A 14,486-nucleotide genomic window follows, 5' to 3' on the forward strand; every position below is an offset into this window, starting at 1 on the left:
TATTCTGGTTTTATTGAATCATTATGTGCTTTCATTTTATTATTAACATATAAATGCACAAATATTGTCAGCATGAACCAGAATAGTTAAAATGCAACATTTGTTTTCATCATTTAAAAAATTAATTGGAATAAAACAAAGAAGTGTTACATAAAATTGACTTTTTGAGTTTTGCATCATGTTATTAAGTAGGTTACCTGAAGTGTTGCCTTGATTCTTTCTGATTCTGTTTGAGTAATCGTTTAAACTCCATGGCAACCATTCAGCTGTGCAAAACGCCTGGTTGGATCCAGCTCCACCTTCAAGATGCAGCTCTGTTTCCAAGCTTCAGATCTTCTGCCTCATAGATCAGCCCCCCCCCCTCCTCTGCTTCTCCCCCCACTCAGATCCTTCAGACTAGCCAGCAGCAATTAGCAAACACCTGGTGGAACTGTGCATCTAATAGCTACTTCTTAGTGTAACTCTGGTAAAAATGTTGTTAAAGGGATAATAGAGATTGTGACAACTTCCTGAAGGTGGAGTTTCAGAATGAGAAGATGTTTTTTAATGAGACAGAGGCCCAATTTACAAAGTAAAATTTATTTTAAGTCATATTTGAAATATATAGCATTTTTATAACTAAAGGTAACATAATTACTTGATCGTGCTATAAGGTGAAACTATATATGTGGCAGGAAAACACATAACACTGCCCCTTTAACATGCAAACCTTCATTAATATGCAGTCACTGAGGTTCCATAGGGTCCACCCTCCACCACCTCTTCCTCCTCCTCTGCCTCCTTCTCTTCTCTTCTTTCCATCCTCTTCCAGCTTGTCAGCAGCAGCAGCAGCAGCAGCGGAGTTGCTCCACTGCGGCTCTGCTTCAGTGCAAAGTTCGGGTCTGATCAGAAAGTCGCGGCAAACCCAGCAGGAAGACAAAGATAACAGATGGGGAAGTGCTCACTGCGCAGAGAGTCACGATCCGAGCTATTTAAGGTAGGACTGAACAGAAACTGATTGTAATTTCAGTGGTTAAAGAGTCATCTGCAGGGTGTTGTGCAGGAAGAGTTTGCCTTTAATCTGCAAAAACACACTGGAGTCCATCTGTGTGCATAAATAACATTGCATTAAAATCTGTAGCAGCTAAGACCAAACTGTCAATCAGTCATGCTAATGCTACTTTCTAAAAATTCTGTGTGAAATTTGAAATTCATGCCGCAACCTCAGACTAACCCTGCACCACCAAACAAACAGCAATAAGTTGTGTGGTTTTAGTGCGACAATATTAAGCCTTTTTATTTTTGGAACATCACATTAATCTTGATTGTGACTCGTTTTATGAAATTACAACAGGACTGAATTCAGTTGTAATATGAGACGCAATGAGAAGTTTGGCATTAGATGTATAAATCTACAACCAGGCAGCTCATTTTTCTCCATTGAAACCAGACACACACACACACACGTTTGCGTGGCTATCTTTGTGGGAACTTTCCATTGACTTCCATTCATTTCTACAGCCTAAACCTTACCCTTTCCCCTATCCTAACCCTTAATCATTACATACCTAACCCGATTCAAAACTCAATTCACACCTTAGTCCTAAATATAACCCCTGAAACCAAAAACAGCGTTCACCCTTGTTGGGACCAGGCTTCGGTCCGCACAGCGTTGTGTGTGTGTCAGGGAAATGGTCCCCACAAGGTATTAAAAACAAACACACAATCCTTAGAGCTATGGATAATTGGTCAGCTAACCTGGCCACGATTCTGCTTTTGAGATAAAAACATTAATTTATCTAAACTTCTGAAGCACCACTGATATGATGTCATGCATAATTCAGTTCAACTTCACATTCAAGTGTGCTCCTGTTAGCGTTGTGTATAAGCTGCTGCAGGAGGACAAATAAATGTAAATGGGAAGCCAGTGGAGGTGAACATTGTTGAATTATGAGAAGTAAACGACTGAGGAATGTTGCAGGAAGCAAAAGTGGTAACACTTTATTTGTGAATAAGACTGTTATGACACCATCATAAACATGACATAACACCTGTCATAAAGTCTTCATGAATATTTATGACTGTTGTCATGAAATGTCATTCAGTAAATCATGAGACTTTTAATACAAAGTTGACATTATTCAAAATGTCTTTGTTATGACAACTTGACATTAACCAAGAAATCCTGATCTGACATAAATTTTTGTTATTAAAGTATTACTGATTAAACTTTAGCTTTAATCAAAGCTACATAATTTCTAAAGTTTGAAATTGACGTTGTCATGACAGTCTTATTCACAAGCCGTCAAATAAAGTGTTACCGCAAAATACATAAACCAGGGCACAATGAAGATTAAACCCACAAATTGTGTTTGATGAACATCAGTTTAAGGATATGCTGGAGCAGGTAAATATCTGTCTGTGTGTTTCAGAACTATTTTACAAAGATGTCAATCAAACATAAGAGGTGACATCAAGATCTGCTGCCTCACTTTATGTCTTTGATTTAAATCCTGGCCAGAGTCTCCCCATGCATTTCTCTGGTTACTCCCAGATTTATTCTCATCCCATTAGTTAATATAGGATATTGGGTCTGATGACCAAAAAGAGGGTCGATTTAGTGTCAGATTACCAAAGTGTAACACTTTGGATAATTGTCCCACTTGAAGACCTAATAAAGAGTCATTTTCTGTTTACTGGCTGAATCACCGGATTTATAAATTGAAAATCTCCTGGTGTTCTTTAAAGAGTTTGGAGTTTCCCTCCAAAGTTCAGTCTTAAACTCCATCACTGCTTAATGTTGACACACGAAACAGCTACAAAGTTAAAACTTATGTAAGATGAATTTATCACAAAAGCAAGACAGTATTTAACAAACTAAGTAAATTTGAATTTGATCTAAACTGCAAAAAAAATAAAAATGCTTTAATGTTCTTTAATTCAAAAGCATGTATTAAAGAGCACAGACTTTAATTCTTCCACCTGGCAGTCCAACGTTTTGACACAATATGTCAGCTGTACTGCACTTGTTCAACGCATGTCTTTTGTTTTTGGGCGTAGACTTTGCAAAAACCCTTTTGAAGATCCAGGTTTATCTTTGCTGCAGCTCTTGTGTTTGCCGGGTGGAAGTTTAGATGAGCTCTTTGTTCTGCCGAGCTTTTAAAAGAGCTTAGAAATGTTTGCACTTCACTCATGTTTGACCTTTTCCCCCCTTGTGGTTTGTTGACAGACCCCCTCATGTATTAAGAAGAGCTTATGAAACCAGCGAACGATTGCACAGCTATGAGCCTCCCTGTAACGTCTGACATGTTTGTTTTTCTTTCCTGCTCTGCCTTCTTTACAGTACAATAAGATAAATCACCATGGGAGCCTAGAGAATCTTTTTTTTTTCACCTTTCTGTCTCTTGAACTATTTTGTTGACTCGGCAGACCATCAATAAAAGCGCGAAGGGGAGGAAACAGGAAGTTCATTTACAGTGCCAGTTCTGATCCGAGTGTCAAATCACTTTTCAGTGCGTTGCAGCGTGAAGCTCCGGATAGAGAAACTGATATCTGAAATTTGTCACTGGTGCAGAAATTTGAAAAACACTTTATACCTGTTGAACTTTTTCATATTTTGTCATGTTACAGAAAAGAAAACCATGATTTGTATTCAACTTCCTTTCCTCTGATAGTAATAAATATCAAGAAAGAAATGCCTACATGCCTGACTCTACACATTTATATACAAAACTTTATGCATTGTGGAAAAAATACCCCTGTACTTCACCTTGATTACAACATCCCCCTACTCAGCTCCTTCAGACTAGCCAGTAGCAATTAGCAAACACCTGGTGGAGCTGTGCATCAGCTGAGCTCATTATAGGAGCTACTTCTCAGAGCAACGCTGGTAAAATCCTTGTTAAAGGATTAATAGAGGAGCCATGTTGTGATGACTTCCTGAAGGTGGAGATTCAGCAAGAGCAGGAGCTTCTTAAAGAGACAGAGGCCCAAATTCAAGGTATCAAATTAGAAAGTCAAATTTATTTTAAATCATTTTTAATAAAGATTTAAGGTAACATACCCACTTAATTGTAATATAAATCGATACTATATGGCTGGAAAACACATAACACAACCCCTTTCTCCATAAAATCTGTCTGAGCTCTTTTCCAAAACAAAAAGGCATAAATTTCAATCTCTGTATGGTAGAGATATTTAAATATATCCAGTCTGAAGCCATATGTCAAATATGTTTATAAGCCTGAGGCCGGACAGAAAAATGCATCGCCACGTTGGAGCAGCAGATTCCTATAAACTACTGTATTTTTGAGCTCTGCGTAGCGGTCAGGGCATTCTGACCTCAACCACAGCTAGCTGGTGCCGTGCCTCCAGTCGGACCAGAGCAAACGGGGCCGGAGCTGTCCAACGGCAGCGGTGACCTGCATCTGTTTGTGCGGTCCTCACCGAGATGCCTGGGCAAACCCAGAAATATCAACAGCGCTCTGTTCTGCCGTTTCTGGTTCCGTAGCGCCGGATGTTTGCTTAAAGCAGTAAGTCCGCTTGCAGCAGAAGAAAAACGCATGAAGAGGGAAGTATGTGTGACTGCGTGTGTGTGTGTGTATGCGTGTGTGTGCGTGTGTGTGCCTAAGAGGAAGACAGAAACAAATGACACCAAGTCTGATTTATTCGGCAGACAAAAAGAAAAGGAAAGGAAGTAGAAGCACATGTTAGAAGGTAAAAATGTTAGATAGTTTATTTGCATGCCTTTCCCATCATGGCCTCCGACCACCATGTCTGCTCTGAGGCTTGTTTACGGGGCGCCTGCAGGTACAGTTTGGAGATAAACGCCATGTCTGACAGACCTTAATGACTTTCTCTGTGTTTCTAACAGGACCAATTTAGGGAATGAAGTACCCAAAGTGAGTTAATGTGCTGGTTTTGCAGTTTAAAGGAGCACTTATGGTTAAGTTTAACTGCACACAAAATGACTTGGGAAGGAGAAAAGTCACACGTAGAGCTGAAAGGAGGGGAGAGGAATTTGAAATGGAGAGTAGAAAGTGAGAACCAGTCAATTAAGTTTTTAAAAAAATCTTTGAATTACAAGTTAGATTCTCTTAAATGTAGCTAAAAAATGTACTCCAAAGGAAATAGGAAACTTTTTTCATATTCCTGAGCTTGTTGGAGTGTAAATAAATCCTTACAGACGACTAAGCTTACATGATACTCAGATGCACACTGTTTCAGGTGACTTTAGCCTTTCGAAAGGCTAAAGTTTGAGTTTTACAGCGCAATCCTGCAACTATATTAACTTCAGTTACTTTAAAAATGTTGTGCAAATAAAATATGACTTAAAAGAAATTTGAAATTGGGCTCCTCTTTAAAATCTCCTGCTCTTTCTGAAACTCCACCTTCAGGAATTCATCATAAAAGCACTCCTCTATTCATCTGTTAGCAATGTTTTTACCAGCGTTTCAATAAGAAGCAGCTCCTATAATGAACTCAGCTGATGTCTAGTTCCACCAGGTGTTTGCTAATTGCCGCTGGCTAGTCTGAAGGAGCGGAGTGGGGGAGTTGCAGGGGAGGGCTGCTCTGGGAGGCAAAAGCCCAAAAACTGCAGCTCTGAGGAGGAGCTTCGTCCTTGAAGGCGCGGCTAGGTCCACCCGGGCGTTTTGCCAAGCTGAATGGTTACCATGGGAGATTACTGGATTTCTTAAATAGTCATGGAATAATCAAAAACACACTCCAGGTAGGCTTCTGACGAGGGAATAATAAAATAACATGAAGTAAAGCTCAAAAAAGTCGATTTCACATAAGACTGCGCCTATAAAACACTTTCAACTGAAAATGTTCTTAGTGATTGAACACTATGTCAGTCTACAATTTTACAAGCAATTGTTGTTATGTTTGGTATTGTTTAGTTCAGATGAATCACGTCTGGGTTTCACCTGGAGTTCCTTTGTGTCCCTGCTACGCAACGTTTCAATCCTCCAGATCAGCTGGGACTCACCAGTCTGACCTCACTCGGTCAATCACGCCGTAAACTCCTGATTTTTCTGACAGGCTGAAGATTGAACATTCCTGTGCTTTCCAGGCCTCACTGTGGGAAAAATATTTCCGGGAGACAGTCAGCCAATCAGCCAAATCGACTGATCAGGAGATTGATACAGCACATGTCCGCCTAGCTTCAGGGCTTCCCAGCACTCTGGGGATGGGTTTGTTTTTTTCAATAGGCTCATTGTGACCTGAGATCCACTACTGCAGCTGTAGCAAGAAAATCAGGTTAACAGACGTTTAACTAACTATTTTGCACTTAAATCTTCTTTTCGTTACAATAAGAACAGATGCTTTTCGTTCCCCCCAAACTTCAAAGGGAATGATCAATAATTGAATGTCTTTCGGTGCATTTCTCCCTATTTTGTGGTGGAAAATTAAGGCTCATGATGACAAAATGGGATTAAAATGGGAAAAGAATTATAGTAGGCTATAAAGAATCAAATGTAACAGTGGGTGTTGTATGGAACTAGCATTCATACAGGATAATTCATCCTGTAAAATCCAATATACAACTCATACCATAACATACAGATTGTTTGAATAAGACTTTGCTGTTTTCACATTCTGTACTTGTTTGATGCTAACCCCTAAGTACATCAAAATGTTCTGACTTTACAAAGAGAACTGACCCAAATACAGAGGTGGATATAACGAGTCAGATGTTTGGATCGAGAGTTTTTCTTGATACAGATCCAGATTCCTTTAAGATGAGGTGCCAATATTGAATCTCAGTTTGATACCTGCTGTTTTCACAGCACTGATTTAAACACTACATACAATTAGTATAATAAAGCTATAAAAATAAATGTAATATATATATATATATATATATATATATATATATATATATATATATATATATATATATATATATATATATATTTATGTATATATATATATATATATAAATATATTTCAGCCTCTCAGAAGTGTGAATTGCTTTGAATGACTCATCATCTTCCTCTTGTCTCTACTTCTCCTTTTACTCCATCATGTGAGGCCGGATGTTGGCTCTATGTGAAGCAGCCGATGCATATATTCACTCTGTAATCAGTTGATTTTATGGTATATTTCTTTCTTTTATCATGCAAAATAATTTAATCAATTATCGCATTTCAGTGGCTCCTTGATTGTCTCATATATGCTCTGCATTCAAACGTCTCGGCGTGCGGCACAGCCCGGTTTGAACAGTGCTCCACCTATTCTGTGTGGCGCGACAACAGACTTTCCTCCAAAATGCAAATGTCCGTTATAATGTCCACAGAAGTTTAAATTTGAGTAAGAATTGGGTAGAAAACAGTTTGCTATTGAATATCTGCTTACTTCTCAGATTTTGGATACATATTACTGTACTTGAAATAGCTTCCTTTGATTTCCTACCACAATCTTTTCACTTCATACTAAAGATGGTTGCTGAGATCATGATTAGTCAGCGCTAATAGTTGTGGTGTTTACTGATCGGTGGACAATTTAATTACTGCGTTTCCAGCTGGAAATGAGCAGATTCAAGTAAAAAAAAAATTACTTTTTTGGTGCAGCTTTGCTTACACTATGATGCAGGAGACCATTACGTATCGGGTGTCAATACATAATAGGAGTGGAGTACTTGCAACGTCTCCTTTACCAATAGAATACTTAAAATCATAGGCACATTCCTAAAACAATAGAAAAGGCAGGTTAGCTAAAAGTCCTGCAAGAGGATTTAAAAGTTGTTGCATCACAATTTAAAGATCGACCGGGTTGCATCTCCGGCTTGTAAATTCCAACACCCTGAGACGTTAATCCAACTCTGGCCGTGTCCCGGACAGGTCACGTGTTTGGAGCTCAGCACCGTTTCCTTATTTTCATTTCTCCAGGAAAAACATTGACCAGGAATAACAAAACAGCACGGCCTTCGGATTGAGTAAACAGAAAAATTCAAAATGTACATCAGCAGAAGTGAGAAGCTCAAAAGGCGCTGCGTCAAGTAACTGTTTTGTTGACCATCTCTCTCATTGGTTAAATAAGCCTAATTGTGAACTATGTAACATTATGAAATCTGGCAAGAGACCCCAACTTAAGCCTCCTACACTGTCAAGTTTGTTTTACAGTGAAAAAGCATCAATCAGAGCAAAGTTTCCTAATGTTTTTATGTTCGCCTGAATGCTGCTTGCCTTCGCCCTGATAAACCACTGACTGCTCTCTCCTTTTCTCTCTCTGGTCTTTAGCCTTCCTAATGTGAACTAAATGAAAACAGAGGCCCCCCGCCGCCACCTGGAAAACTCTGAGGGACTAAGTGGATTGAAGAAGGCAGCCACCGATCGAGGGAGTCGGGGCAGGGAGGGGAGACACACAGAGAGGATTAGCAGCTAATCCAGGCCAACGAACAATCCTGGGGGGAGTTTTGCCGTTCTTCCAGGACGATGCAGACAAAACAGTTCCTGGATTTAAACGCTTTACGACGGCGCGTCCAAATTCTTCTGTGACGGTTTTGATTCGGTGCGGACTTGGATCTTTGGTGCAGAGGAAGCGGTGGACTGAGAAGAGAAGCGACAGGATGTCCTGCCGGACTGCATGGTGCCACACACATGGATAAACCTTTTCAGCATGCGATTATGGACCCCTGCCTTTTCACCTTAGTCTGACAGAGAGACACTGAAGGTCTTGCTGGACTTTGTGACCAGGCCTCACTTACAGTAAGGAACGATTTATTTCTTTGTTTGTAGGAAATTTCAAGCATGTTGTAATCGTACAAGGATAGAAACAACGTATGAAGTGTTTGTAGGTTAATAAAATAAGGGTAAAGAGACAAAACTGCGTTGCACTTTGTAAGATTCTTTACATTTTCTCTTAAAAGTTGCTTAACTTTCAGCAAGAAAGCTGGCCCATCTCCTGAAGATGAAGTTTAAGCACAAGAAACCTTGGTAGGTTTGGGTAGAAGGCCACGCACGTTGTAGCTTTGTACGGTTTCCTGGGGAGGTGATCCTCTTAAGGCGCCGAGCTCCAACTGAGATCAGTTCAGTTCCCCGATGTCTAAAAAAAATATAAAATTAAGAGTAAACGCAAGTCTTTTTTTATTGCCTTCATCTCACAGCAAGCTTTCGGTGTATGTACACATGCGGTTGGATTGTGTATGTCTGGGCAGCCATCCACTGAACCAAATATACCCGGTGCCCTGACGGACCACAACTCTCCAACCGCACGGACTGTGGTAACCAGAGGAGACCCAGCGCGGCCTTGTAATTTCTCCTCTTTGTTATGCTGTCGTGACTGAAAGCTGCTGCTGAGCAGGAGAAAAGGGAGTTGGGCTGCTTGGGAAAGATGTGCAGGGAAGAGAGAAAAGCACATAAGCAGACAGAGTGGCTGTGCTGGCATCCCACGGCGCGGATCATAAAGAGAAGCAGTGGGAAGCGCAGTGAATGTATGAAGAATGGATTTAATATTTGAACAGCTGAACATTTATGCTTCCTGTCCTTGACTGATTTGGTTTCTTTCTCTCTGGTTTTACAGTGGAGCCAAAGATTTTCTAAACTTGACTGACATGAACTCAAACTCAAGATACAATCAGTCATTTTAAAAGGGATTTTACACAACTCTTTCTTCCACCATGAGTCTGGGAAAGCTGCCAGGAATCAAAGGCCTGGTGTCTGGCTCTCAGGGGAAACGTCGCTTCAAGAGCGACCTCTCGGTGGACATGATCAGCCCCCCGCTCGGGGACTTCCGACACACCATGCACGTGGGCCGCGGCGGCGACGTGTTTGGCGACACGTCCTTCCTCAGCAACTACGGCGGCATCCGGGAGCCGGGGAGCCCCGACTCGGCGAGCAGCTCCAAGTCCACCGGCTTCTTCACGCGCACCTTCCGCCACGTGCGGAGGACCTCTGTGCCGCGGCCCCGGGGCGGCTCCCGGGACCTGTCGTCCCCGCCTCCGGACATCTCACCCATCATTAAAAACGCCATCTCTTTGCCTCAGCTGAACATAGACGCTGTGAACGGATGCCTGCAGAGGACGCTGTTCCCCAACTCCATGGACTCGGCGGATGACTCCTTCTGCACATATGGTGAGATAAGACAGATAATCTGTGCCAGCATGGGATTGGTGTTAAGGATCTTACAGACGGGGGATTATCTTCATTAAAAGTGAGCAGAGATACTTTAAAGGTTGAGATCATACTCAAACATGATAGTTTTACTAGACGATGAAGCATGATCCTCACTGTCAGGGATTATTTCATAACAAATAAATCAAGATTAATGAAATGGGTCGTCACAGGTAAGTGAAAGAACGTGATCGGTCAGGTTATGAACACTGTCAGACCAACGCAGGCCAAACCTTTTACGGTCTTAAGTCAGCATCAACTTTCAGGAGGACTTTTGACATTTTCTTCAGCGGGTTTTACAACCTACAGGTGTTAGTTATTAAAGACAGTGAAAATAATAATGAACAACTGATTCTATGAAAGGCTGCAATGCTTCTTGTCAATACAACTGATAAAACTTTGTGCATAAAAATGTACAAGAAAACACAGAGATGCTGAAAAGACATACAGCTTACAAAAGTATTCACACCACTTCAACGTTTTCACTGAGTCTTTGCTCAGTCCGGTCGGATGAAGACAATCTTTGAATAGCAGTTTTCAAGTCTTGCTACTGATTATCTGTTGGGATTTAGGTCTGGACTTTGGCTAGGCCAGTCTAACACAGGGCTCTCGTTAGGATCGGTGTGCAGCTGGAAGGTGAACTTTCGTCTCGGTTTCAAGTCTTTTTCAGCCTCCAACAGGTTTTCTTCCAGCATTTTGTTATATTTAGCTCCATCCATTTCTGATCAACCACCATGGACCTGCTAATGAAAAGTGTGTTCAGAGAGTGATTCAGTTTCAGAGTTAATGTAGTTCACATGGTTCTATTTTTGTTTCATATCACCAGATCACCTTCCTCTACATGTTTGCTTTATCTGCTATGTGGCTGTCAGTGCATTCACATTTACCATGAATCTTTGCTGATTCTCTGATTAATTTTCTCCTTCCCCCACCTGGACGTTTAGGTGGACGGCCATGTCTCGAAATGTTAGCAGTCAGTTGCAGGAAATGTGTGGATTAAGTGATGCTTTGTGAGAACTTGGGATGCTGTTTTGAACTTTTCTAAATTGCAAACCACACTTTTATGGTTGTTATTCATATAATACCTTGTATTTTCCTCCCACTGCATAAATAAGAGTTTTTTCAGTTGGTGTCAGTTTGTAGCTGATAGTCTGTAGAAGTCGTGGGAGAACATGTGAAAAAGCCAAAGTGCTATGAATACTTTTTCTGAACGTATGAGATTGTAAGAGTGATTTAACACAAAGCAAATCTAACTCATCACCACCTTGGTGCAAACAGAACTATAAAAGTCAGGAGACGCAAACAGAGAAGACGAAACCCACCTCCTCTGTTTTGTTTTACATCTCCCCCCCCCCACATTCCTCCAAGACAACCAGCAAACATCCCAGCTTCTTCTGACTCATCTGGATTCACCTCGGCAACACCTGCACACGATTAGACCGACAAACACAAACACCGTTCTGCTGAGCGGAGAGAGACTCACCGGGTATTTCCTGTCATCTCTCCTGTTTGTGTGTGTGGGCCTGAGAAAATGAGCACAAACCCAACATTTGTTGCATCTGCTCTCCAATCAGAGCCTTTCAGCCAGCTGTGTGTAGGGAATGGAAATCCCCTCGCCCCCTTTCCCAGTTTCTTATCCAACTCAAAAGGAATTAGCCCAATGAGACGGAGAGAGAGAGGCAGAGATCTTTGGGATGATTGTGCTTTTGATGTTTTATAATTACTTGCTTTCATTTACAACCATGTTTACCTCTAACTGTTCACATGGGACATTATTATTTGATGGCATTTATGTGAATTTGGTAATTTGATATTTCCTTCATACAGTTATTGTTTTCCTACTCTCTTTAAGTGGTGTGATATCTAACTGAAATGTTTATTATTTATGACCAGACAGTTGTGATGTTGAAACCTGAGAGTTTAGTCAGGATGACACAGTGGGAAACATCTAAACTCTTAGTTTATACCGCCACCTTCTGGTCAGACAGCTGCACTGCTGAGCAAAAACCCAAATAGTTTCTTTTTCTATTTTATGACGTCCACGACTTACAGCAAATGTCTGTAAAGAGTCTTAATATTAATGGTTGTCACATTTACTTATTAATTTCTGGGTCAAATAAGAGGAGCTGACGCTTTACATATTTCTGTTTATAGGTACAGACTACCAATCAGAGCTCCACAACACTAAACATGAAGCTCACTACTATCCAGCATTAACAGGAAGTCAGACATGGTTCTCCACCCAGCTTGCATAAACTTAAACTTGAAACTCTTCCAGTCAGAGGAGGCGATCTACTAAAGCTGCAGCCCCACAATAAACTGAACTGGAGTGAATGAAGCCTTTAGTCTCAATGGTTTCTCTAATATTGTATGTTTTCACAAACACTATAACAATGTACACCTTAATAGAGGTAGTGTTTAATGCCTTCCTGTTAGAAAATTTTTAATTCAACAGGATACGTACTACTAATGTAATAAAAATATTAAATGTAGTCCAATTTTCAATTTCAGTTATCAGCCAATCTTCTGGTAGGCTAATGAATGAGTAGAGTTGACCTCCATCTTCAGTCATTCTTTGGAAAACATGGTTTTAACAGGATTTTTTTTTTAAAAATGAACATGTAGCTTAGAAATAACTTGGTAGGACTGATAAGCTTGTCCTGATGCCTGATGGGTTAATTATTAGTATTCGGATCATGAGGAAATAAGATAATCCAGTCTGGAAGTTTACTACAACGCTGTGGGAAGAATAAGCAGGACTAAGAAATAAAAGGTTATCTAAAAAACTTTTCTATTATGGGACTGAACCAGTATGTGCTGACTGAAGACAAATACCAAGGTATCAATATCAATAGGTTAAAGGGCAACACACACCTTGTCTTCTATCTACTGTATCTCAGCACCTATGATTTAATGTTTGTTAAAGATCCCAACTGCTGTTTATTCATGTTGCCCCACTGTGACACCAAGTTATTTGTCTTAAATTAATGCATCCATCGTATTTAACTGCCTAACTGGTCTCGTTCTAAGGTCCTCAGGTCCAAAGACGTGAACATTTTTATGTCTTATATAAAAAGAAAAGTGTGAAGGTGGTTCTCAATAATTAACTCATGTTGCATGAGAAAGAGTTACAATAGCATGGACAAACTGGAACCGGTCAGAGAAACTAACCTGGCACTATTTAACACGTTTTCTTTAAATTGAGTTTATATTGAAAAAAAATCCCTTAATCTAAATACAAGGTTAAACCAGCATTTGTTTTCATTTTCTCTTTCCAGGTCTCCAGTCTGGATTCCTGACTCTGCCTCGAGTCTCTCGACTTGACAGACAGATTCAAGATGGCGACGTGTGGAGAACGTCTCCAGCAGACAGCGGCTGCGGCGCCTTGACTCGCTCTGACTCCCTGGCCTCCTTCACCGTCGACCTCGGACCTTCTCTAATGACTGAGGTGTTGGCTTTGATTGACAACCCCAGCTCTCTACAGGTATCCAATCACAGCCAGGCAGCAGGCGAGGAAGAGGAGGAAGAGGATAAAGCTGACACCAGCTCTCTGACAGAGACACCTGTTCAGACCCCGACAGCGAGTTCCCCCAACCCGTCGCAGTGCAGCGCGTCTTTTAGGTCCAAAGTGAACGGGAGCGTTATCTCTACCTGGAAGGAGCGTAAGGAGGACCGGGGGTCTGTGAGGACGCCTGATGTCACTTCCTGTTCTTCTCACCAGGAGGAATCGGCCATCGAGGCAGAGAGGTTCCAGAAGGCGGCGGATGTCCTTGCTAGACATTATGGTGGAGGATCCTTCACCAGAGGAACGAGGACCAGCCAAAAAACACCACATGGTTTATCTGAGGAGGAGGAAGAGATCAAAGTGTAGAGACATTAAGAACGACTAACCAAACATCTGGATTCATCTACAGTCAAATGGGAGACTGGTTGTCTCTTCACTTTAACATTCTTTATTAGTCTTTAACTTTTGTCCATCTGGTTTTCTTCCAGTGTGGTTGTGATATATCAGCTGACACTATGAAAATACAACGGTCTGAAAACACTTTTGATTTGAAGTGTTTGCAAGTGGTTTGGAAAACATGTATGAGATCAATGTTTTTATGTTCCTACTGATATGTACACTTTATAAATAACACTTTTGTACATCTATCCAGTGATAACAACCATACTTTGTTTTAGCTTCTTGTAAAATGTATATTTAGGAAATTTGGACATTCTACTCTTCCATGATTTAATTCACACATTTAACAATCTAATTTGTAAACTGAGTTGTTGTTTATTGTAATATTTTATTGGTTTATCATTGAATAAATTAAAATGTATTTCTTTACTCAGCTTGAAATAACTAATATTAGGTCAGCTTTGTTGAGATGAAGTAAGGAACACTCC

At 40.7% G+C, this 14,486-nt stretch overlaps 2 protein-coding genes across 2 annotated transcripts in view; one reads left to right on the top strand and one right to left on the bottom strand.

Moving 5' to 3' along the window:
- Positions 1-13,867, bottom strand: part of zmp:0000000896 (caspase recruitment domain-containing protein 10) — a 49,707-nt gene extending 35,840 nt beyond the window's left edge. Inside the window, exon 1 of the mRNA XM_044100634.1 lies at positions 13,746-13,867. The gene's annotated coding sequence lies outside the window, so the exon portion shown is untranslated. The remainder of the gene's footprint in view (positions 1-13,745) is intronic.
- On the top strand, positions 789-14,421 carry cdc42ep1b (CDC42 effector protein (Rho GTPase binding) 1b). Its single transcript, XM_044100635.1, has 4 exons — positions 789-976; positions 8,223-8,690; positions 9,505-10,055; positions 13,373-14,421. The coding sequence occupies exons 3-4, from the start codon at positions 9,602-9,604 to the stop codon at positions 13,963-13,965; spliced, it is 1,047 nt and encodes a 348-aa protein (XP_043956570.1). The 5' UTR covers positions 789-976; positions 8,223-8,690; positions 9,505-9,601; the 3' UTR covers positions 13,966-14,421.
- The last annotated feature ends 65 nt before the right edge of the window (positions 14,422-14,486 follow it).

This window comes from Gambusia affinis, linkage group LG19 (assembly GCF_019740435.1).
Source record: "Gambusia affinis linkage group LG19, SWU_Gaff_1.0, whole genome shotgun sequence".
NCBI classification, from domain to species: Eukaryota; Metazoa; Chordata; class Actinopteri; order Cyprinodontiformes; family Poeciliidae; genus Gambusia; species Gambusia affinis.